This window comes from Pteropus medius, unplaced genomic scaffold (assembly GCF_902729225.1).
Source record: "Pteropus medius unplaced genomic scaffold, Ma_sr-lr_union100, whole genome shotgun sequence".
In the NCBI taxonomy this organism is placed as follows: Eukaryota; Metazoa; Chordata; class Mammalia; order Chiroptera; family Pteropodidae; genus Pteropus; species Pteropus medius.
Genome location: NW_024355205.1, coordinates 2,162,352 through 2,185,962, shown reverse-complemented (window position 1 = coordinate 2,185,962; position 23,611 = coordinate 2,162,352). Strand labels below are relative to the sequence as shown.

At 39.1% G+C, this 23,611-nt stretch overlaps 1 protein-coding gene across 8 annotated transcripts in view; it reads left to right on the top strand.

Moving 5' to 3' along the window:
* The window catches only part of LOC120598872 (phosphatase and actin regulator 1), a 288,350-nt gene that overhangs the window by 77,147 nt on the left and 187,592 nt on the right, over positions 1–23,611 (top strand). For all 8 annotated transcript variants that reach the window (XM_039857954.1, XM_039857953.1, XM_039857948.1 and 5 more), the window contains exon 2: positions 14,809–14,973. In XM_039857954.1, the coding sequence (XP_039713888.1) occupies positions 14,835–14,973 (139 nt within the window). In that variant the 5' untranslated portion in view covers positions 14,809–14,834. The remainder of the gene's footprint in view (positions 1–14,808; positions 14,974–23,611) is intronic.

Below are 23,611 nucleotides of genomic sequence, written 5' to 3'. Positions count from 1 at the left end.
TGATCAGATTGAGAATAAAAATAATTCACTTTAAATAAAGCGAATTTGAGGTGCCTATGAAATATTAGTTAGAGATGAAGAGTAGTAATAATAATAGTAGAGGTTTAGACAGCATTCAGAATCTTTTATTTGGATGAAATAATCAAATTTTCACAGTAACCCAATGAGGTAGATGCTGTTATTATCCCCATTTTACAAATGTGGTAACTGAGACCCAGAGAAGTTAAGTAACGTGGCCAGACTTACACAGCTAGTAAATTTTGAGTCAGTTGGAAGAGCCTTCTCGGCTAGAAGTATAAATTTAGAAATATGCAGCTTATCAGTGCTAATCAAAGCCATGGGAGTAAATGAAGTTGTCTAGAGAGAGCTGAGCCCTGGGAAATTCCATGATCTAAATAGAAGCCTGAGAGACACAAAGTACTATACAGGGGAGAGGAAAGGGGGAAGGGATGAAGGAAGTCTTCCTATAGGTTGGCTTTTGCCTTTTTCAAAATGAATGTTAATGTGTTAAAATTTATATATAGATATATAAATTATATATATATATATATATATATATATATATATATATATATATATATATATATATACATATTTGGCTTCTTTACAGGTTAAGAAACAAGTTATAAGAGGTTCTAAAATTCTGCCAGAGAGTGCGTAGAATATGAACACGTATGTTAGCACTTGGTGTTCTGCCATTTACAAAATATAGTTTGTATAAATTTAAGCAAGTCACTTCTTTGCATCAGCATTGGGTTCAACTGCATGAAACAAATAGAGTGAAAATAACAATAACTAAAACAAGGTTGGGGTTTATTTCTCCCTCACAAAAAAGTGCAGAAACAGCCAGTTAAAAGCTGCTGTGTATGATGGCTCCACAGAGTTCTTAAGGACAAAGATGTCACTTAACTTACAGCTCCTTCATTATTATGAGGCGGCCCTTGTTTTCATAATGGCTTCCAAGTTCCAGCCCTCACATCTCTGCTTTAGAAAAAAGGATGAAGGGAAAACAGACTGAAGAAATGGCTCCTCCCTTCCCTTTAAGACTTCCCAGAAGTTGCTCACAAAACTTCAGCTTATAGCTCAATGGAAAAGCTTAATAATATGGCCACACCTACCTTCAGAGGAGGCTAGGAAACAGTCTTTTAGCTGGGCAAAAAAACCAAGAAACTGTCAATAAAAAGTAAGGGAAGAATGGATATTGGCAGGAAACGAGCCATCTCTGCCACTGTCAGTTTGCTCTTTTGTAAAATAGAGATTAGAATATTTGCTTTAGCTCTCTTGTTGGTTTGTTAACATGCAAAATGATGTAAAAACTGGGCAAGTGCTTAATATATGATAAAACAGTCCAAAAGTTGCTGTGAAAATGACCATTGACTCCTCTTGCACACAGTAGGCATTTATATTTCAAATGGGAAAAATCCTGAAAAAAAGTTAAGAGTTTCCACTAATATGTAGGTTCAAAAGCAGGAAATGTGAATTGAGGAGAGACTATTTTTCTACAAATCTTGCATTTCAATGACAAAGAGGCTTCCTTTGCTTTCAATTTCAAAATAGCCAAGGTTGATATTTGATTAACTCTGCAGTAAATTGTCCTATCAATATTGCCTAGTGTCTGCTGAATCCAGACACTGTTCAAGGAACACTTTCTGGTAAAGTGGGAGAATTATGAGTGTGGACAGCAGCTCATGTCAGTAACCCCTCTGGTTCTCACCATTTTGACTTATTGGTGACCTAATGAGGATTCCAGACCAAGGTCCCACATTCAAGAGAATGGATCTATCATTCAGAAACTAGTTGCAGATCAATAAGGAGTTGAATGCAAAGCTAGCAGGGCATCTTAGATACTGTAGCTACTTATTGAGTGTGGAGATTCTCAGAATTGGCTAAAAGCAAATAAAGTTCTTTTCCCTGTTAAAATAACTCTAGGATAGTCAGGAATTATCTGTAAATATTAATATTCTTTTTAAGTTTGGTGTTTGGCTCCAGAAAGATAATGCTTTTGCATTAAATAATGACCTTTAAGATTATTTTGTCACACAGAGCAAAGAATTACTATTATCTTTCATTATAAATGTGCTTTATATGTCCACCTCAATTTCAAATTACTCTAAAAGTAGAATAATGTTTGCTTTTGTGTAGTACTTTTCATTTTAGGATTTTAAAGAATAGGAACTTCATTTTCTCTTTCCTCAAATCTGTTATCCCATAACTTGAGTTGCACAATAAATGTGTAACGAATGTTTGCTGAGTTAGTGCATCATAACCGCATGTGCCCTTGGGCCTTGATACTTCTTGAAAGTGTCTAAAGGGACAGATATGAGGACAGTGCGCTGACCTCAGCCTATTTCATATGGCATCCCTTTTTTCCTTTCTTTGACCTGATGTCTTATTGTTTAGTGCCTGGAAACTTTGCAAAGAGGAAAGAGGACTAGCCCAATTAGAGCTAATTTAGTTATGACCAGTTTTTTTTTTGTTGTTGTTGTTGTTGTTTTTAATGTAACCTCAAAGGAAAATTAGAAAGATGCTTTATAAATTAAAATACCATATTTCAAGTAAAATGGGAAGAAATGGTTGACATAGTATAAGCCATGATTCTAACAATTCAACTTCAGCAACCTGGGGAGGTTTCCTGGCTGGAAGTGGTGCTGTTCAGTTAGTTTCATTGATGCTCTGGAGCGTGGGTCTTATTTGATAGTCATTAATGGTACTTTCTGGTGCCTTCTACCGAAGACACAGCAGCCCCCATCTTTCCATACCTCCAGAGGAATTCAAGTGGAACCCAAAGTGAATTCAGATAAAAATTAACATGCAAAATTGATCAACACCCTAAATTTGAGGTCAGAAAATATTTAATGAACACACACTAGTGCCAATTATTACCTAAAATTTTCATGTGTTAATATAATGATTATATAATCAGAAAGTAGATGTTGTTATCCCTATTTTACTGTTAAGTAAGTGCAGTTCTGAGAGGTTAGTTAGTGTACTAATGGTCACAGAGCTACTTGATGACTGGAGCTTAACTCTTGGTGTTCAGAGTTCAAATAATAGGCTCTGAGGTCAATGTATTCAGCCATTAGAAAAAAAAATAAGAACTTAAAAGTAAACTAATTCAATGTGAATTCAGAACTTCTTACGGGGAAAAACTAACCAATGACTTTCCCTGCTGAGACCTCTTTAGAATTGAACATCTTTCATGCAGGAAAAGAATAAATTATTGACAGGAAAAAAGAATAAAACATTTAACTCCGAAAAAAGACTAATGGAACTCAACTTTTGTGTTCTGAAACAAAGAAAATTAAGAATTCCTGTGAAAGTCTAAAAAATATATAAGCAGAGTCCCTTACTTTCTGAATAATTGTCAAGGCAGGCCCATGTTAGAGCTATTGATGATAATTATACACACACATGAAAATTATACAAACAAGGGGGAAAAAAATCAAGGATATTTTAGCAAGAATCAACAATCTTGCTAAAATTTTTTTTCAGAAGTGCTGTTTAGGTTTCACACAGTCACTACATAAATGACAATTGGCACTAACAAATTGATCTGTGAACTAATGGGGAGGTAAATAAGGAAACTGTAATGTCATCAGAGAAAGAAAATGAGATATCTGAGCTTCAAAGGAAGTAGACTTAAGAAGTGATTCTTCAGTGGAATGTGAGGTTTCATAGGTTCTCTACCATGCTGTGTTAACTAGGTAACCAAGTAGCTATTATTATGAGATCTTGGAATGAGCTCAAGGGAGAAAAAATGCTGTGAAGCGTATTAACCTTGAGAGTATTGTAGAGGGAAGGACTTTGAAAGAGTTGAATTAAAAAACCTACACTGCCTGGTCTTGAGTACTCTCAAGCTACTCACAATATAAGAGGTGTGAGTGATCATTGACCAATCTCTAGACTCAGGAGTCCTGAGCCCCTTTAACTCTCTGTATGAGTCAGCACATTCTGGACAAATCACTTGACCCCTCTTTGTCTAATTTCCTGCATCCATAGAGGGGACAAAAAGGACACTACCATGGCATTTTGCAAGTTGTCTTCCACAGAACACTAGTCTACAATGAGACTTCAAAGGCATTCCACAAGGAAACACCAACCAACCATATGTGTGATTAAATCAAGTTTGGGAAATGCATGGTTAAACAAAATTTACAGGGTTTATTGCAGACTTTCTTAGAGTCTTAAAAAGGCTAAATTTTGATGTGATTCTTTGAGAAAATAGTATGTTAATCATAATTATAGGGAAACAATAGAAATTTGATACCCTGCCTACATAATGGGGATGTTATAAAGATCTAATGAGATAATAGATGTAAAAACACTTAGAAAGACTAAAGCAGTACATGAACATTAGGCATCTTTAAAGAATCCCCAATTATTTGAGGGGTTTGGGACTAGCAGACACCACCGAAGCATAATAATTTTCTATATTAGCAATCTTCCTCCTTAGCCAACCTCCTGAAGGCTATGGATTTAGCTGGGGAGAAGACAGTAGGATTCTAGGCTTTTGTAGGAATGTTGTAGCATGTTTATCAGAGTGTGAGTCTCAGGACATTTGCATCAAAATTACATGGATTGCTTATAAATTCACATTTCTGGTTCAGCAGGTCTAAGATGGAGACCAAGGATCAAAATACTTAACAGATATTTTAATCGATTATCTTATATACACTAAATTTTGAGATCCGACAGCTTGGAGGGTCTTGGCACAATTCAAAGCTAACAGAACTTGAAAAATGCATGTAATTTCTTAAAGAGTATCTTAGTGGTAGAGTAGTAAGGAGCTTCACCCCCAAAGGAGCCCTTATTGGCTAGGAACAAGTCTGCCTGGTACCAGAGGAGATGTTTCATTTTTTGATACCATTTCTTGTGCTCCTGTTCTATGCCTCAACAGGATGCTGCTTTTAGTATGTATTAGCTAATCGTTACAAGTCAGTATTATCCCCATTTTATAGGAGAGCAAGCTGATGGGACTTTCCTAAGATTGCTCAGTGAATTTTTCAGAACCCTTTTAGTTCTAACTGAGAAAGAACCCAACCCACCTTGGCTTTAGTAAAAAGAGACAATTTATTGGTTTACATAGAGAAAATCTCCAGTGTTAGAGTGGTTTCAAGCAGAGCTGGATCCAGGGCCCCAAATGATGTAATGAAGTTTCAGTCTTACTTGAGCCATCCCTCCCTCAGCTTCCCTACCCCGCCTCCCCCTTTCTAATGTCTCAATCATCAAGCAAGTTTTCCCTTCAAGGTGACAGAAAGATTGCCAGCAGTTCCGTCCTATATAGGATGACAGCTGGCAAAGTATGGTCTCCAAGGCTGGCTGCTTGTTTTTGTAAATAAAATTTTGTTGAACACAGCCTTGCCCATTTGTATACATTTGTCTATCTATGGCTGCTTCTGTGCTGCAATGGCAGAGTTGAGTATTTGCACCAGCTAAATGACCCATAAAGCCCAATGTAGTTACGATTTGGCTTTACAGAAATTTTGCTGACTCCTGCAGGAGAAACCAGGTTTTGTTGAGTTTTGATTTGAATCTGTGAGAGGCACGATTTATTTACTTCAAGAATAACAGACCCTGGGGTCTGAGATTCTAAGATGAACAAATAATCTAAATTATTTAGATTGTTGCTTTGGATTAACACAAGACTTGGGAATTCATTTGCCATTTAAATAAACAAGTTCCACTCCCAACACAAATATAGTCTATGGATTAAATGAACAATAGAATGTTTTATAAATTTTTTGTAGTCATTACCTGCTTTTGTGGTTGAAAGTTATATTCCTGGGAGATGAAACAGGAATTTTGTATTAAATATCTCAGAAAGAATTTTGCTGATAACATCTATTATCTCAATAAATACAACAACACAGACCTGGATAAATTTAAAATTAAGACTTTTCCCCACATCTGGTCTGGTCTATTAGCAATGCTGTTTGTTCATTGACTCCTGTGGTCATGGAATATAAATAGCCTCTCAGCATAGTACTTAGGAAATATGAAGTATTTGACATAATAGGATTGTTTCCTCTCAAAGCATATGAATTATCATTATGACTTAGAAATTCTTTTAATATTAACCAAGTCTGAGTGATGGTTTTTAAGTTTATGGCCCCTGCTTTGACCAGGCTTAGGTAGAGCCTACCTGTCCTACAATCCCAGTTGCAAGAGCATGTCTAGCAGTAGTCCCAGCAAAACCCAGAACTGAGTCTTATTGCCTGACTAGGCTCGAGTGCTCATTCCTGGCAGAGCTGGAAGGTGGAGAATGCAGTATTCTGATTGTCCTGCACTGGGTCGAGTGCCTATCCCTGGAGTCAGGACTGAGATGCTCCTTTCCAGAACTGCCTGGACTAGAGTAAAAGAGAGGTGATTCTCCAAAGGAAAATTAGGAAGCACATAACACCTGCTGGGAGGCCAAAAATAACCTGGCCACCAACAACTATTAAGCTGTAGTTTCTGGACCTGAATTCACATTCTCTTGGTTTCAAAACTAACATTCTTCCCACTATACACAGTACATATCATTTTCTAAATGAAGTGGATCTGACCCAATTCCAGGCCAAACTTGTACCTGCTGAGTTCCTAATTGTAGCCTGTAGTGTAGGTGCATAGTAGAGAATGTCCTTATGGTTCTACATGTCCTACTGACCTAGGGTGGATATCTTCCAAGGCACCTACATACAGGTATGCATATATTGTATGACATCTTAGGTAACACCTCTTTTTTTCTGTCTAGAGTAGGGTCAATTTTTATAGGCATCTATTTTGCAATCTTTTCAAAAAGAAGCTCATTTCTTCCCTTGTCTCCAAAGCCCTCCTATTACTCAGCAATACAGAGATTCAAAAAGCCAGCCTTTCACAGAGTGAGAAAGTATTTTTGAAAATAGAATGTGTTTCTCTTCTGAGAATTGTGCCTATCTATTTGTTAGTTTCTCAGTGACTAAAAAATGGTAGTCACTTTTATTAATACTTTTATGATTGTTATTGCCATCATCGTTGTCATCTACGTCAATGCCTAAGGAAGTTTAGATTCTCCCTTCCTGATATGAGGAAACCAAAAACCCTGTTAACGGTATGCAGAGCTCTGTAGACCAGAGGTCTCCAACCCATGGGCAGCAGACTGGTACCAGTCCATGGCCTATTAGGAACCGGCCCACACGGCCGAAGGTGAGTGGTGAGCCAGCAAGCCAAGCTTCATCTGTATTTGCAGCTACTCCCCAGCACTAGCATCACCACCTCTGCTCCACCTCAGATCATTAGGCATTAGATTCTCATAGGAGCACTAGTCCTTAGTACCAAAAAGGTTGGGGACTGCTGCTGTAGACCATGTGAGTCATACAGCCTCTGCCTGTTACAATGGCATATGATTCTAGACCCAGTAGAGCTGCTCCCTTTGCTCTCTTTAAAATCAGTACATCTTAGGGCACAGGATTTAGGGGCATCCTTGTATTCCTCTTGCATTTCAATTACTGCTTCAAGAGGAGATTAACAGGAACATGACTTGGGCCATCTTTGGTCCCATGGATTACCCTGCATGCCGGCATAGTGTCTTTGTGTCCTTTAGCTAAGGTGCCAGCCTGTTCATGGTGCCAAAGGCAGTGGCAAGCCTATGAAAACCTTCTTTGGGACCTGCTCCTGGCAGTGGGTAGAATTGCCTCCTACCAGGCAGAAATCTCTGGGACCAGAAAGAGAGGAGAAAGTTGGCCAAGTGCCTGAGCAAATATGCTGAGGATCATGGACTTCGGTATATGTGGCCTCACTCTCTTCTCCCACCATTTCCCAACCCACAGGACTGTGTCATACAGTCACACCCACTATTGGTTCTTCCACCATGAAGAATACCCTTCTTGTAACAACGAGACTAACAGCTGTTTCAATATAAACATGTTATGTCCCCCCAGAGGTACAGTGGCCAAGACTCAAATGTCATGATGGTACATAATGGCTGTGTCTGGAATGTGAAAATGGTTTTGTGTGGCATGTAATTGGTATTTCCTCTGGTGGTTTCCTGTTAGAGAAGGCAGCCACTTGTGTTTCCAGAAAAGTGAGGGACACCAGCGCTCTCTCCTTCTCCTTCTCGAGGCCTACAATATTCAAGTTAGGCAGACTTTGCATTAAGACAGTGATCTTCAACCTTTTTGTCACCAGGGACCAATGCTCCTATGAGAATCTAATGCCTGATGATCTGAGGTGGAGCTGAGGTGATGATGGTAGAGCTGGGGAGCGACTGCAAATACAGAAGAAGTTTCTCTCGCTTGCTGTTGTGCGGCCAGGTGGGGGAGTGGTTGGGGACTCCTGCATTAAGATTAACAAACCCTTTGTTAAATTCAGCTGTGTTCAAAATAAAATAAAATAAATTCAGCTGTATTCTCATTAACACTGCTTGGCCAATATCAGTGTTCATACTTTAGTTCTAATATACAGATTGTATCCATCTTTGACTCAGTGCTAAGGGATGAGGAAGAAGAGGGTGGTACACAGAGGGTAGAAGACTAGGTAAAGGTAGTAGGGATCAAGGAAAAGACAGAATGAGGAGATGGGTGAGAACACCACAAGCTCTCATATTCAGCAATATTAACACTAATGAATTTTCAACACATCTGTGTTTGCACAGAACCCTTTCATAGCTCTGTGGTCAATGTGGCAGTTTTGTTTTATCTCCCAGCCTCTTATAGGCTCATATGTGGTCTCTAACCCAGGCAATGTTTTCTGAGCAGAATAGCCTCCCATTTCCCCATGGCCTACCTCCTCTAATACCCCGTACCTCAAAGCCCCCTCCTGAACTCATGGGACAAGGCAGAGGCTCCTGATTTTAGAATAAAAATGTATCACTCCTTTTTAGTTTTTATTTTTAAACACACCTCGTAGTTAATACAGATCGGTCCTAGATTGGACAGAAACTTGTCAAAGGAATCAGGCCTCTATAAGAGAGTGTGGTATAACTTATAGAGTGAAAGAGGAAAATATTGCCCTCCTATGCCTGAATTCTTATTAGTCTTTCATTTCCCTGCCATAAGGCCTCTCTGTGAAACTGGAAGTATATTTTTAAAAAAGAGAAAGCCACAGTTGTTGAAAATTTTCTGAATGGCTAGGTACCTATATGACATAATTTTGCAGCTGTAAGAAAAGGTAATGCTTTTGTGGCAGAAAGGTGACAGGTTTAGGCCTTGGGAAGCTCAGTGTAGCTACTGACAGCTAACCTCACCTCCACCCCCATTTTGGCCTCCACTCCTAGGATAGTGAAATATGGTGAAAACATAATCTCTTCTAATGAAATTGGAAGGAAAAGTGAGTGTTATCATATCCTGCTACATCAGCATTCTATTTTTGTGTTCACTTTGGGTTGAGAAGCAAATATCCTATTTATATCTGGTCCTCCAAAAATCCTAGGAGCACTTGGTACATGGAGAGATCTACAGTCGGGGCCCCAGATGTCCCAGCCTCTGTTGTTGGCTAGACATCAGAGAACACAAACACCGGTGGCTTTCTTCTTTCCACATTTCTCAAGGGGACAGTATATGACTAACACTTTCTAGACCATTGGGACACCAAAGTTGGTGCTTTCTTTGGATAAGCCTTATGAAAACCAAGCAACCATGACAAATATAATGGTAAGGGTGCCAGCTGAAATACCCCTTGCCTACCCCACCTCCCTGTCATCGCATGTTCTAAGAGCCCATCTGGAGCAACCCCAGGCTACAACAAGGGGCGGGCTTCAGAGCGCCCACAGACACAGCTACTTGGGTGGTGTGGGAAAGACACCACAGGTCACCTGGTCCAGGCTTCCCTTTCTCCCTCAGCAGTCAGAATTAGCTCAGCTGCCCAGCTTCCTACCTTTTGATTCAGCATTCTTAGTCCTAGCAGTTGACATTCAAGCTGATTCATGTTTCAGTGAGCATTTTTTCCAGTTAGCTGTCTCCTCTGTCAGCAGCATGAGGACGCCACATTGAGAGCACTGGGCCTGGGTGAGGGCTGTTTTTATAAACATCCTGGCCTGTACACCTATAGTCTCCCACTTGACTCCATCCCATTCTTTCTCATGTCCCTGTAGTCAGTTGGAGAACACTTTATTCTGAGCCCAGTTTTGTTTTCTTTTGTTCTTCTTCAAATTGTATTCACAATTGGCATCTTTTCTCACTCTTCCAATTTCATTGTCTGGTGGCAAAGCTGTCATCGAGTGAATTAGGGGAAAAAAGTAATGTGGATGATTAAATTATAAATAAATTAAATTTAGAGTCATCTAGTCTGTTCAATTCTGGTGTACTTAAGGGCTCAACATCTTGAATTTAATAATGTACTTATTAAGGATACATTTAATTATGGAGTTATAATTATGCCTTTACAATGCTCTTCTAGCTTCTTGCCACTCCAGGTTTTTCAAAGCATTCCTAATTTCTTATAATTATTTCAATGTGGCAATTTCAGAATAATTTTTATTCATTTCTTAAAGATGTGACTATGAAACAATTTTTGGTCCTAATGGTGTATTTTTCTTCAGACAAATGATAATACTGATATTCATAAGCTGAATCAAATACCTTCATTCATTTACTTAGTTAACAAATCACAATTGAGTGCCAAATATGAGGGTGAACTCAATATCAATCTTTAATAACTCGAATCTTGATTTATTTTTACTTTTATTTTTTTAAGAGTCAGTATATAATCTCTCCCTTTAACCTTTAGCATATGTTTTAGGTTGGCTGAATTCAAGAAGCCTCAGCCTGGATACTTTAAAAACGTTACCTTTTGTGTCTTAGGCTGTTTGTAGAAATGAAAGAAAGATGAAAACTGTTCCAACCACACTCAGATACCCAAGTACACACAGAATTTTTCACATAATTCCAGTGGTTTGATGGCCTCCTTGAAGCCCATTGGAATCTGCATACCTCAGGATAAGGCTGCAGTGGCAGGAGTGTTTCGTTTTGTCTGCAGCAAGTGCTGAGAGAGATACTAGGAGATAATTCTGGGAAGGTCTCTCCGATGGAGGTTCCTAATGGCCAAAACCGGACATGAAAACTTTGTACTGTAAGTTGTGGGAAGCCAATGAAAGTTTCTGAGAAAAGCAGGCTTCTATAAGAATGATCTAGCAATGGTATAAAATATAGGTTAAAAGGCAGGACACTGGGGCTGAGCACGTAGGTTTGGAGATTTGCAAAATCTGGACAAGTAACAATAAGATTATAAACTAAAGTAAGAAATGGGGAAAAGGTGATGGATGTGAAAGAGAAAGTGATCTTGTGAGAATCAAATCACTAGATTATCTTGACTTGACTTCTATCCTGAACTGAAAACCTCCTTGGTAGAATTTCCCACCGTTGTCACTACCTAGGTGGCTACCCAGCTACTGAGCATTGCTGAAGAAGCACCAACCAATTCAAGAAGCTGATACCATTTACAGAGAATAATTTCCAAAGTCAGTGTTGTTCCAGAGGCTGTTTATTTGCTCCGTTTGGCTTTCTTCTCATTTCTCATTGTGGCTGGGATTTTTGTTAATTACTCTCTTTAGCCACCCTGCAACCCAAACTTACTTAAACTCTCCTCAATCTTTATTTTCTTCCCTCAGCCTCCAATAATCCACTTTACCCACTGCTGCTAGACTGAGCCCCCTGAAGTCCACATCCGATCTCTGCCATTTGTGATCAGAGATCTCAGTTCAAACTTGCAGTAACTCAGAATAAAACCTTCTGATGACTAACACTTCTGGATGTAGTTTTGATTCCACCTTCTTTTCGCCTCCCTAAAAACAGTTTCATTTACTTCTCCGCCTCTTTCCTACATCTTCGATCTCTTACACTCTACTGGTTTTTGCAGCTCAGCCTACTGACCAGACCAAGTCTTCATATCCCCATCCTGGCAAATTTCCCTTCAATAGTTCTCTGTTACCTTAAGAAATAAAATACAAAGCCCTTGTTGTTGATCTATCATCCTATTCTGCTTCTTTCTCTTATAATCAACATTCTTTTAAAAATGGGAAGTCTTCATTGTCTACTCAGTCATGAAAAGCAAAAACTTCAGCCGTTCTTGCTTCCTTACCCTCCCTCATGTTTATCCAGAAAGTTACTAAGATCTTGTTGATTCTACCCCTGGTTGAATGTCATTCTGTGACTGCCCTACTTGGATTTTAGTCACTATCCCTCAAAACAATTGCAGTGGTTTCCTTATTACTCTCTCTGCCACCTGTTTCTTCAGACTCTGGTTCAGGTTCCCATTGTGGTTACAGTAATATGTCTAGAAAAAAATTGTGTCCTGATTGTGTAACTTTTCAATCAGGCTACTTATACTGAACCTCTGCCCTATCTAGACACTCTTGATGCCCTTTACCATGTTCCACTTTTTCTTTTATTTTTCTTCCAAAGCACATATCTTCTAACATACTTAGTTTTAATGTGTATTGTCTGCTTCCTACCCTGCCTCCCAGTGTAAGCTCCACCAATTGGTGCTTTTGTCGTTTTTATTCACTGGCATCACCTAAGCATCTGGTATACAGTGGGCACTTTATACCTATTTGTGGAATGTAATAATGACAATTTCCATTCTCAAATTCTCATCTTTTTTTTTTCTATTTATAGGATAAAACCCAAACGCTTAACAATACCTTTCAAAAGCTTACATGATCTGACTACAGACTCCTCCAGCCACCATCTCTCTCCTCTGTCTCTCTAGTATATCAGATGCTCGCAGTTCACTGGGTTTTTTGCAGTTCCTAGACATGCCATGCTCTTTCAACCTTTTCTGTTCCTTTTAGGTATATTCTCCTTCCAGGGATCCACTTCTCCCTCTTCCCCTTTTAGGGATAACTGTTCTTCCCGTTTCAAAAGCGAGCCAAACATTACATCCCTAGAATCGTCTCCGACACTACGAAGCAAAATTAGTTACTCTCTCCTCTTTGCCTCCATTGAAATTTACGTGGTTTCTCATTTCGACAGTTTTACGCACTGAGCCCCTTGTCTCTAGACTCTATGCTCAACCATTTTAGCAATTCTTTTGTGTGTCTGCCCCAGAAATGATCAGTGTCTAGTACAGTATTAAGTGGTAGCTTACAATGATTGAAAAGAGGAGCTACCAGTACATTGAACTGGGTAATCAAAGGGTTAAGTGCCATCACCATGCAACATATCTAAATCGTTGCTGCCTTCACTCACAATCCTGTACCTCCCCTTCTTGTGTTCCCATTTCCATGAATGAAAGCGCCATTCCACTGACATGAATCTGGGCATCGGGAATGATCTGCCTCCTCTCTCTCAGGCCAATTAGTCACTAAGCTCTAGACTTTGCTTCCCAGAAATCTCTCAAATTCATCTACTTCCTTTCAGTTGTGCTGCCAGGAGCCTTTACCAACCTGTCATCATCTGTCATAATAGCACACTGCCTGGCACATGGTAGATGTTCCATATACACTTGTTGAATGAATGAATCTCCTGAGTTTAACCCATTTCAGATGACAGCACACACGCTACCAGGCTGTAACATTGAGCTTCTGAGGACAGCCTATATTGCAAAAGTCCACATGATTTTTCTGAAAGACAGTGTTAGAAGTCCAATAGAGTGGTTTTAGATCAGCCACAACTCTAGATGTAATTTGACTTTCTGGAAAGGTGAGTCTCTCCCATTCTCTTGACTTTGCCAGAGAGGTTATTTTCTCTGATTATTCTTGTCTTAAAAATTTAAGTCACAATCTATTTATCTCACAGGGATATATAAATTCTCATATAAGTTGGAAAAGAGTTGGTTTTATTTCAAATGATAAAAGTGGTCAAGGTGATTGTAGCCTTTAAGAAAGGGTCCCCAGTAGGCTTTATGAGTTTGCGTATCCTCAAATGTAAAGTTACTATGGGTTCCTAACTCCTCCACCTCTCCGTCCCCCGCCCACACCCAGAATCAGAGGATTGGTCCGTGGCCTGTTAGGAACGGGACCGCACAATGGGAAGTGAGCAGCGGGCCAGCGAGCAAAGTTTCATCCGTATTTGCAGCCACTGTCCAGCACCAGCATCACCACCTCAACTCCACCTCAGATCATCAGGCATTAGATTCTCATAAGAGCACTCGTCCCTAGTGCCAAAAAGATTGGGGACCGCTGGTCTAGATGGTCTCTAAAGCTACTTTCAGCTCTCAATTTCTAAGAATCTTTTCATTAGTAGTATTAAAACAAAACACTAGAAACAAGAGATTGAGGGAAATTAAGGCAATCATAAAATCTAATAAAGGGTGAGTGATTCTAAAATAGGTCAGTAACCCTAAGGTGGAGCCGCTTATTCAACAGATTCCAGTGCTTCTGCTGGTCTGGGTAAAGCAGGGTAGTAGAAAAGAGAGTCGTGGGTGGTGGAGACACTGGCACTGGAATAGACAGTTGATAAATGTTTTCTCCCTTTTTTCTCAGCAGACGGTGTTATAGTGATCGCATCTGCCAAGTCTTATTTGAGAAATTGCTGTGCCGGTAGTTACACTATCATTTGACTCTTCTGATGCCTCCTCCCTGCTGTGTGGGAGAGTCTCTGATGTGTCAAGAGGCCTCTGTTCCTCCTCTTCCACCTCCTTTCCTCCTATTCAAGCCCAAGTTAAGGTTGGGCAAGCTTCTTTGGGGTCTTCCAGATCCCTGGGGTTTGGCTGACTGTCCCCAGCCTTTAAAGCAGTTTGGTGTTGATGTAAATTCCAAAAGGCAAAAAGAGAAATGGGACTCTAGTCATGTGGTTTCTGTTATCTGTAACCATGGAAAACGTTGGCCATCTGTGAGGCTCCCATTTTAACACTTTCTCTCTCTCTTTCTCTCTCTCTCTTTATTTTCATCTTTTTCTCTTTGGGAAAAACAAGCTGAGGAAGTGGAGAGGCTGGCGGCGATGCGTTCTGACTCCCTCGTCCCAGGTACCCATACCCCACCCATTCGCAGGAGAAGTAAGTTTGCCAATTTGGGAAGGATTTTCAAGCCTTGGAAATGGAGGAAGAAGAAAAGTGAAAAGTTCAAACACACGTCTGCAGGTAAGATTATTTTTTCTTTATTTCTCACTGGGCTTTTGTTGACTTCAACTCTATGTTAATTAGTAGAATTTAATTACTATAGGCTGTCTGAACCAAAGAAAAAAATTGAGCCTTAGAATTGCTCTTGTCTTTAATAATTTTTCAGTATGTTTGAGACTGTCTTTTAGATCCTATGTGTTTTCTTGTGTCTCAGGAGTTTTTGTTTGTTTGTTTGCTATTGTTTTTTCAATTAAAGAACCACCACTTTTATATGATCTATAAATATCTGAACTTAGAATTCTACCTTTTCTATAACTGAATGCTTTCATTCTAGTGTGGACAGTCCATTTCTTATTTTTCATTTTTGTTTTCACTACTTCAGTAAAAATCAACACACAGTGGAAAGTTAGTTATATATAGTTGTTGGCAGAGAAGAATAAGTTATTTCATGGAGGAATAATCTTGAGTAAATGATTCTTGGACATGACAGAAAAACACAGGAGAATAGAAATGAGGCATCTTCGTGATAACAAAGATAACTAACTGTACAGTTTATAGCCTAGTGGACAACAAAAGAATTTGGGGCAAGTCATCATGACTGAGAGGTTAAGAGCAGAGACTCTGCAGTCTGAGTACCTGGGTGTCAAGTCCCAACTCTGATACTAAACTCAATTTATTTAACTCTGTACCTCAGTTTCCCCATCTATAAAATGGGGGTAAGAATGGTACCTTATATGACATAAAATTGTGGAGAGTTTATGTGGCATATTGTGTGGATATTTTTTAAATGAGAAAGAGTGTACACAGGGAACCACATAGTGAAAGAGTTCTGATTTCATACTATTGAGTTTTAGTTGAAATGATAGAAGAGCTATGCAGATTCTGTTTGTTTTGATTTTGCTAATTCTGTGCTCAGGCCATTCCAGGTCTACTCCAGCACTTTTATGTGCTTCATCCTCTACATCTTTGAAAACCGAATTCTGAACTGACTCTCTCTCCTCCTCAAAATCACCACCTCCTTTATTTCTTGGTCTCCTACCCTTTTCCTCATTCCCAAACTAACCTCGAAATAGGAGATGAGCTGCTTTTTATACCTGAACACTAGTCCACAGGTCTAATAATTAATGCTAATTGCTTTAAAAATGAAAGAGAATAACAAGCGTAAGAAAGTTGCAAAAAGCTTTGAAATCTTAAACAGTTCTCTTGGTAGACATTCCCAATCTGTGTTCTGACTCTGTTTCTTAGTTGAAAGGCCCAATGCCATCTAACTATTATAATCTGTTATTTCTTGAGATTAAAATGAACCTCTGAATTCCATGAATCTCTAATTCGTCACTCCGCTGACCTAGTCCCTTCACCTGACTGCATTTTTTCGTCTCTTGGTCACTGTACAGATCTGTTAAGGTGTATGTGTAGGTCATTGCATTCCTAAACACTGCTGAAAGATTTACATAGAGGTAAAACTTTAAATGGATGATTCCTCTGAATCCCCTCCACCCCGGGGTGACATGGAAAAGAACACTCAGATCATTGCCGTAGAGAGGAGGCATCTAAATGAAATATATTCTTTAAGCAAAGTGATGTGTAAGATGTGAACAAGAAAGAAAAAGGGAGTAGTCTGTGAGCACTAGAAAAAATAATAGCAAAGATTCCACAAGATCCCTTACAACGTTCTCTCTGACTTTGCTATGAAGAATGGTTTATAATAATAGAAACATACATTTAAATAATTGCTGTTTATCAGCACGAATCCATGAATGGTGGTATGGTAGATGCACTTCCTGCTGGCAAATTGAGAGCTTTGTTTAGTCCATTTGGTAAGGCCATAAGGCAGAGAGCTCTGATGCTTCTCACATGAAAAGCCACTTGATCGATTATGCTGACTTTTTCAAGATTTTGGAAAACCTGTCCTCTGATAGATGCAAATAGAGTGGCATCAAATTACTCATGAATCATTAAAAGTCTGAAAAAAATTTCATTTGAAACTCTTTGAGGAGAAAGAATTTAAAAACATGTGACAAGCAAAGTTGCAACTTTAATTATTCAGATCTTTAACTATTCTTAGCAAGTTACGTATGATCTCTATGGCCAAACTAATTTAATTGGCAGCTGAATATGATGTTTGTACATAGTTTTTTTAAGGGATATTCAGCCTCTGAACTGGAGGATATACTGTGGAATATCTTTATATTATAATAGATGAGTAGGTTCATGATATAACTGAAGGTATTCTAGTTTTTTTAAAAAATCAGTGGTTTGCACTGTAGTATCCTTTGTATTTAACTGGATTCAGAAATATTATTTCTTATTTTTGGAAAGGAGAGACGTTCTATGCTAGTTTTTAGCCTAAGGGAAAAAAATATTGACGACATAAGGATGTTTAACATCATAAATTGTATGCATGGTCAAGTAATAATACTTTGAATTATAGACTTCCCTATGCATGGATAAGAGTCAAACATTAAATATACAAGAGGATTGATTGATTATGAGAATGTTAATTGGTTGGCCAGTGTTAGCTGGTATGGCTATATTTGTCTTGTATGTATATGTATGTAATGTCCTTTCATATGTGTAATAATGTTCATAATTTTAAATGCAAAGAATAAGTTCATATCTTACATTTATATTACGTATTTGTATTTAAAATTGTATGATTTTTTTAACACAAGAGAGAACATTAACACAATGCATACTTGGCCTATTATTATTGCCATAGTGAGTTATGGTTACAATTTGCCATAATTAGCTATACTGTAGTTTCACTATGATTCAGACTACAAGACATATGTGTCTGTGTATACAACACCTTCAAAGATATACCCAGAAATATTGCTTTGCAGGTTATATAGCAATAAGAAAACTACATTGGAAAATTATTATCTCAACATTTTCCTCAATTTTGGCATCAATAATTACCATATGAATTTTTCAAAGATAGTTCTCCACATCTTCTGCTGCTCATACATCTTCTATTCCAAGGTGAAGACCAGTCTCTTTAAAAGGCCTTTAGCATTAAGACCCAGTAACCAAGCTTTGGATGGTGGTACATGCACCACAAGACAAAGAATTTCTCTCAGAAGCATCCCCACATCGTATGTCAGTAGGAGGAAAGCAGTAATGGATAGAACATAAAATAATGGGTCCTCAAGGAATTGATTTTGACTTGCTTTTCAGCCTGTCTTCAGAAGTTGTGCCCAGGCCCTGGGGAGCAATTATCCCATTGCCCAACCTCTTTTGTGGAATTAGCAATAGGTGTCCACACACATCCCCACACCTGTGTCAGGAACAAAAACAGATGATAACATCTCCTTCAAAGTAGAACAGACAGTGCTTCCTCAAATAGTCAGCTACAGCCATCTTATCTAAATTCCTTGAAAATGAGAACTGTATTTATCAAAAAGTAGACCTAGCAGGAATAAGCTGTAAAGATATTACTAAGTTATGCTTTTATTTCCTCTGAACAGAAAACCCTAAGCTGCAGGAGTGGGCCCTGGAAGTCTACAATATCCCAAAATTCCCTTTGTGCTTGTAAACTTCCTTGCACACCTATGCCCTGAAGGGGTAGAGGAGAAACCTTACTGAGTATCTACCTAATGCTAAAACTGTACCTGGCTCTGGGAATGTAGCTGTGAGCAAAACCAGTCCTTGATGATCTCATGGCCTGCATGGTATAGCTGGAGAGGCAGACGATCAAATCACAGGAAGAAAAATGAGGTTATATCTGTGCTAGGGCAGAGAAGGAAAGGTACTTGGGAGAATGAGAGAGACCTGACTCCCTCTGAGGAATCAAGGAAGCTTCCCTGAGGAAGAGAAGTTTGATCTGAGGGAGACGTAGGAATTTAGACAATGAGCATTCCAGGCAGCAGAACAGCATGTGCAAAGCCCCTGTATAAAAGAAGCAGGTGAGCAGTCTGGGAAAGCTGGAAAGACCAGTGGCTGGAGAAGGGAGAGCTGGGAGTATCGTAGGGGCTGAGACTGGAGAGATAACCAAGATGGGACATTTACTAGGCCTGTGTCCTGTAGAATAAATTAGACAAGAGTGTGAGTGACTATAGATAGACCAAATAGGAGGTAATTTTTCTGATGATAACAACTTGGACTAATACTGGCTGGTAGAAATGGGTGGATTTAAATGCTGTTATAAGGAACGGTGACAGGGCTTAGTGACAGGTCAGATGTAGGAAGGAAAAAGAGATGTGTCACAGTTGACACTGTCATGTTGGTTTAGGATATATGGTGAAGGCCTTTCCTGGGATGAGTAGTTTGGGAGAGTGACAAGTTTGGAGGAGTTGGGGCAGGACAGGGGTAAGGGGGAGATAAGATTACAAATTTCGGTATGTGTTTGAGTTGACTTTATGATAGCCAAAGTTGGCAGTTGAATACAAGGAAAGCAAAGGAGAGGACTGGGATGAATATGTAAATGTTGGGTCATTTGCATGTATGTGTTAATTAGAGTGATGACCATGTATGAGATTGGCCAGGGAACAAGTATAGAATAGAAAGAAAAGAGGGTCTAAGATAGTCTAAAAGACAAAAAAAGAATATCATCACTAATGATTAAATGGAGGAAGGTGAACCTGTATAAAGGTAGAAGGGCAGTGGCTAGAGAGGTGGGAAGAAAACCAGAAGAATGTGTTGTGACAAGAGCCGGGAGCAGAAAACGTTTCAAGGAAGGTACAATTAACTGTGTTCAGGGCCCTGAAGAAATCAAATGGCGTACAGAAAAATGTCTATTAACTTTGGTGATTGTGATCCACTAGAGGTCATTGATAACTTAGCAAAAGCCGTGTGGGTGGATTATTTAGAAATAGATGCCAGATTAGTATGGACTGATAAATTAGTAGGAAATAGGGGGAAAAAATGAGGATACATTTTCAAGCAGTCTGGCTGTGAAGTAAGTAAAAGAGATAGGACAAGGATGCATGGTAGAGGAAATGTGTGTGTCTCTATAGGGGCTTGTATGTGTGTGATTTGATTAGCAGGAGGCTATCTGCTTGCTTTCTGATTTGTTGTCGTCCTTTTATGATGGAAAAGACATAAGGATGACAAGCCAGTGTGAAGTATCCAGGAGAGAAAGAGTTAGAAAATACACTAGACAAAAGAGATTGGTAAGGTTGCTGAGAAATTAAGAGCAGGTGGGATTTAAAGCCCAGATAGAAGAGGTAGGTAGGTAGAAAATTGAGAGGGACCCTATCTGATGACTGAGCTTCTCTAGGTAATAAGTGAGGCCATCTCCTCACAGGGAGGGGAGGAGAGTTAAGCTCATTTCAGATTGATGCTATGAATCTACATAGCACTGGTGACTTTTTTCAGTGGATTTGGCTGTTTAGATACAGCTATGGATGTAGCAGATAGCTAGGTCCGTCTAGGGCTTCAGAGGTGGTTAAAAAGAAAAGAAGGAGGGCAACAAATCAGCACAAATTTAGTGGCTTAGAACAGCGGAATTATTCTCTCACAGTTCTGGAGGCCAGAAGCCCAAAATCAAGGTGTTGGCAAGATTGCTTCCTCCTGGCTGGAGGCTCTGAAGGGAAAATCTGTTTTATGCCTCTCTCCTAACTTCCAGAGGCTGCTAGGCAGTCCTTAATGCTCCTTGGCTTGCAGTTGCATAACTCGAATCTCTGCTTCTGTCTTCCCGTGGCCTTCCCTCTGTATTTCAAATCTCTCCATTCTCTTAGGACACCAGACACTGGATTCAGGGTCAACCCTAAACCAGGATAACCTCTTTCTGAGATCCTTAACTTAATTACATCTGCAAAGACCTTATTCCCAAATAAGGTCATATCCATGGTACTGGAGGTCAGGACTTGGGCATGTCTTTTGGGAGGACACAATTCAAGTCACTATAATATCGAACATTAAAATGAATGGGAAAGGAAAAGTCCAATAGTTTGAGAGGAATTAGAAATATCAATAGATTTTAAGTTGAAAAGGGTTCAAAGAATTTTAAAATAGCCAGTGGAAGCAGTTGCTCAATGCAAGCTAGCAGGGCAAGAGCTGTGAGTACAGAGCTGCATTCTTGAATTAGTGATTTTCAAAGTGGACATAAAACACAGACTAAAACCATGGGAGTGGGTGCCTGAGATGAAAGAATAAGTCAGAAAGTTATTTTAAATGTGGTAAATGATCCCATCTACTAATAGACAAATATCTATTTATCTTACTTATAAAATTTTGTGCTGATTTAATTTGCCTTTTTCGATTAAGAAACAAAAGGAACTTTCCTCTTTGGTTTAACATACAACTAATTATTGAATTGACATTTTCTTAGAAAGATTCTCTGTGTTTTCTCAAATTGAGATGTTTCATTCCATCATACTTTTAGGCCAATAAAGTATTGCAATTTAATCGATTCACAGAAAATCAAAGACTGCTTTTTAAACTTTCATTCCAATTATTAGTAAACCCACTTAACATAGGTGAAATAGTGTTGTAATAAGGCAGCAGCTTTCAAATAGGAGTAATTGATTGCCCTTGCTGTACCACATTATTGGGAACCTTTGAATCATAGCATCAGTCTTTGCTTGCACCAGCCCCACCCAAATGCCAGCAATAAGAAAGACCAGGCCTGAGATGTATTGGGAGTACTCATTCCGGGGTCCAGGAACAGTCTACTTGCTTCTGTCCGGTGTTTTTTAGATAACACAATACTGATGCAACACTGCTTGTGGGCAGGAAGTTCTTAAATACTTTTGTGAGTGTGGAGCTCCAATCTTCTCATTTGGCCCCATTACTCGCCTACTGTAGATTCTATTTACCCAGCAAATCTCCCAAATGGAACAAGAGCCAGCCCTTAACCCCTGGCCTTTTAGCTAACTATTTCACCTAGTTTCTGGTTGCCCCTTTTTTCATCAATGGCCAGATGCTGCTTCATTTCTTCCATCGATTTACCCAGAATAACTGATGACTTTAGCAACTGCTAGTTTCCAAGATTCTCATCAAGGGAACCCATATCTAGAATTATTCCTCTTCAAAGAAAGCTCCGTGGATAACGAAGATGGTCTAAATTGGATTTTGTCTTTGGACTTAGTGTAATGAGCTTCTGGGTTCTTCAGGAAGAGTCTGTTCCTGATATTCAGGATGGTTAGTTCCTCTTGCTAATCCCACAGTGCTAGTTCTTTTTGCTAGGAATTCCTAGTATGCTGTGTGACAGAGGGAGTGTATTTGCAATTCTTGGAGGAGAGAGGTAAACCCTGAGGTTTACATCAAGGCTTTTTCTAGACATCCTTTCACAATATTGGATTGAAGATCACTGTTAATAAATGGGATTTTTGCTTCTTACCAAGCATTAAACCAACTGTGTCTACTGGGAAGGCCCTATAAACCATCAATGGCAGAGCTCTCAAGCTGGAAGTTTATATTCTTTCCACTCAGGCAATGAGATAAAACTGATGGGTTGAAAACATTGATAATTACGAATAGGAATGTGTGTGCTTGGAGAAGAGCTGATTTAGGCATTTGAGCCCTAACTTTAATGTTCTCTTGGAGTTTCCCTTTTTTAAGCTAGCAAAGTAATGTTATCTACTTGGTCAGATCTTAGGTTTTTAGATTTTTATAAACAGTAAGTTCAGAAAGGATACCAGCTTAGCCTATTGCATTTATCTATGTGCCAGGTATTGCTATTGTCACTAAAAGTGCAACAATGAGGATAGATATTGCCCAAAGGTTATGGTCTTGAGGGAAAAACAGATAATTAAGCCAGCAGTTAAAATAAAGTATAAGTGATGTGATAAGAGATGCACAGGGTCTCCAAGAACTCAAAAAAGACAAACCCAGTTGAATTGCAAGTTACCAGGAAAGGTTTCTTGGAGAAATAGATGTTTAACCAAGGAATTAGGCAATGAATATAAGAGTCTTCTCTCCTGATAGAACAGAATGTGAGAAAGCCTGGAGAAGAGAGAAGGTAACATTGGCAATCTATAGCTTAAAAAGAAATTATGGATTGAAAAGGATTGTGAATGGAGGAGCAGAGAGTAGGGAGAAATGAGAATGAAGAAGGAGGTAAGGGTCCGCTCATAAAGGGTCTTAAGAAGACTCCATGCTATGGAATCTAGACTTTATTCTAATACAGAGTCCTAATGAAGCTATCAGAGGACTTGCCTTTTATAAGATTATTCTCCATAGTATGGGAAAAGTTGGGAGTGGTGCCAAATGTTGTTTCAAGTTTTTAATATAATTACTTCCATATATTTGTGTCTGTAATGAGAGAAAATTAACTTGTGATGGAATTAAGAAGATATCTCATTGTAAACAGAATATTAAGTGCTCCCATTGATTTTGGTAACAGGGAAACTGGTTAGCAGGTGGTTGATTATTATGTTGGGGAGAGATGAAGATAACCTAGACTAAAATAGTGACATTAGGAACTAGAGACTGTGGATAGTTGCAAGAGGTATTTAGGAGACAAAATGAGCAAGACATTTATAGATGGGACATGGAGGATGAGAGAAGAATAAAGAACAACCCCTGTTTCTTGCTGAGCAGTTGGATGGATAAAAGTACCATTCACTATATCAGGAACACTGAAGAAGAGCAGGTTTGTGTGGGAAGTGATCATTTATTTGTGGCATGCCAGCTTTGTGTGCTTCTGTTACATCCAAGATGGAAGGGACATTGGACATAGAGCAGTGGGATCAGGAGAGGTCTGGCTGGAAATGCA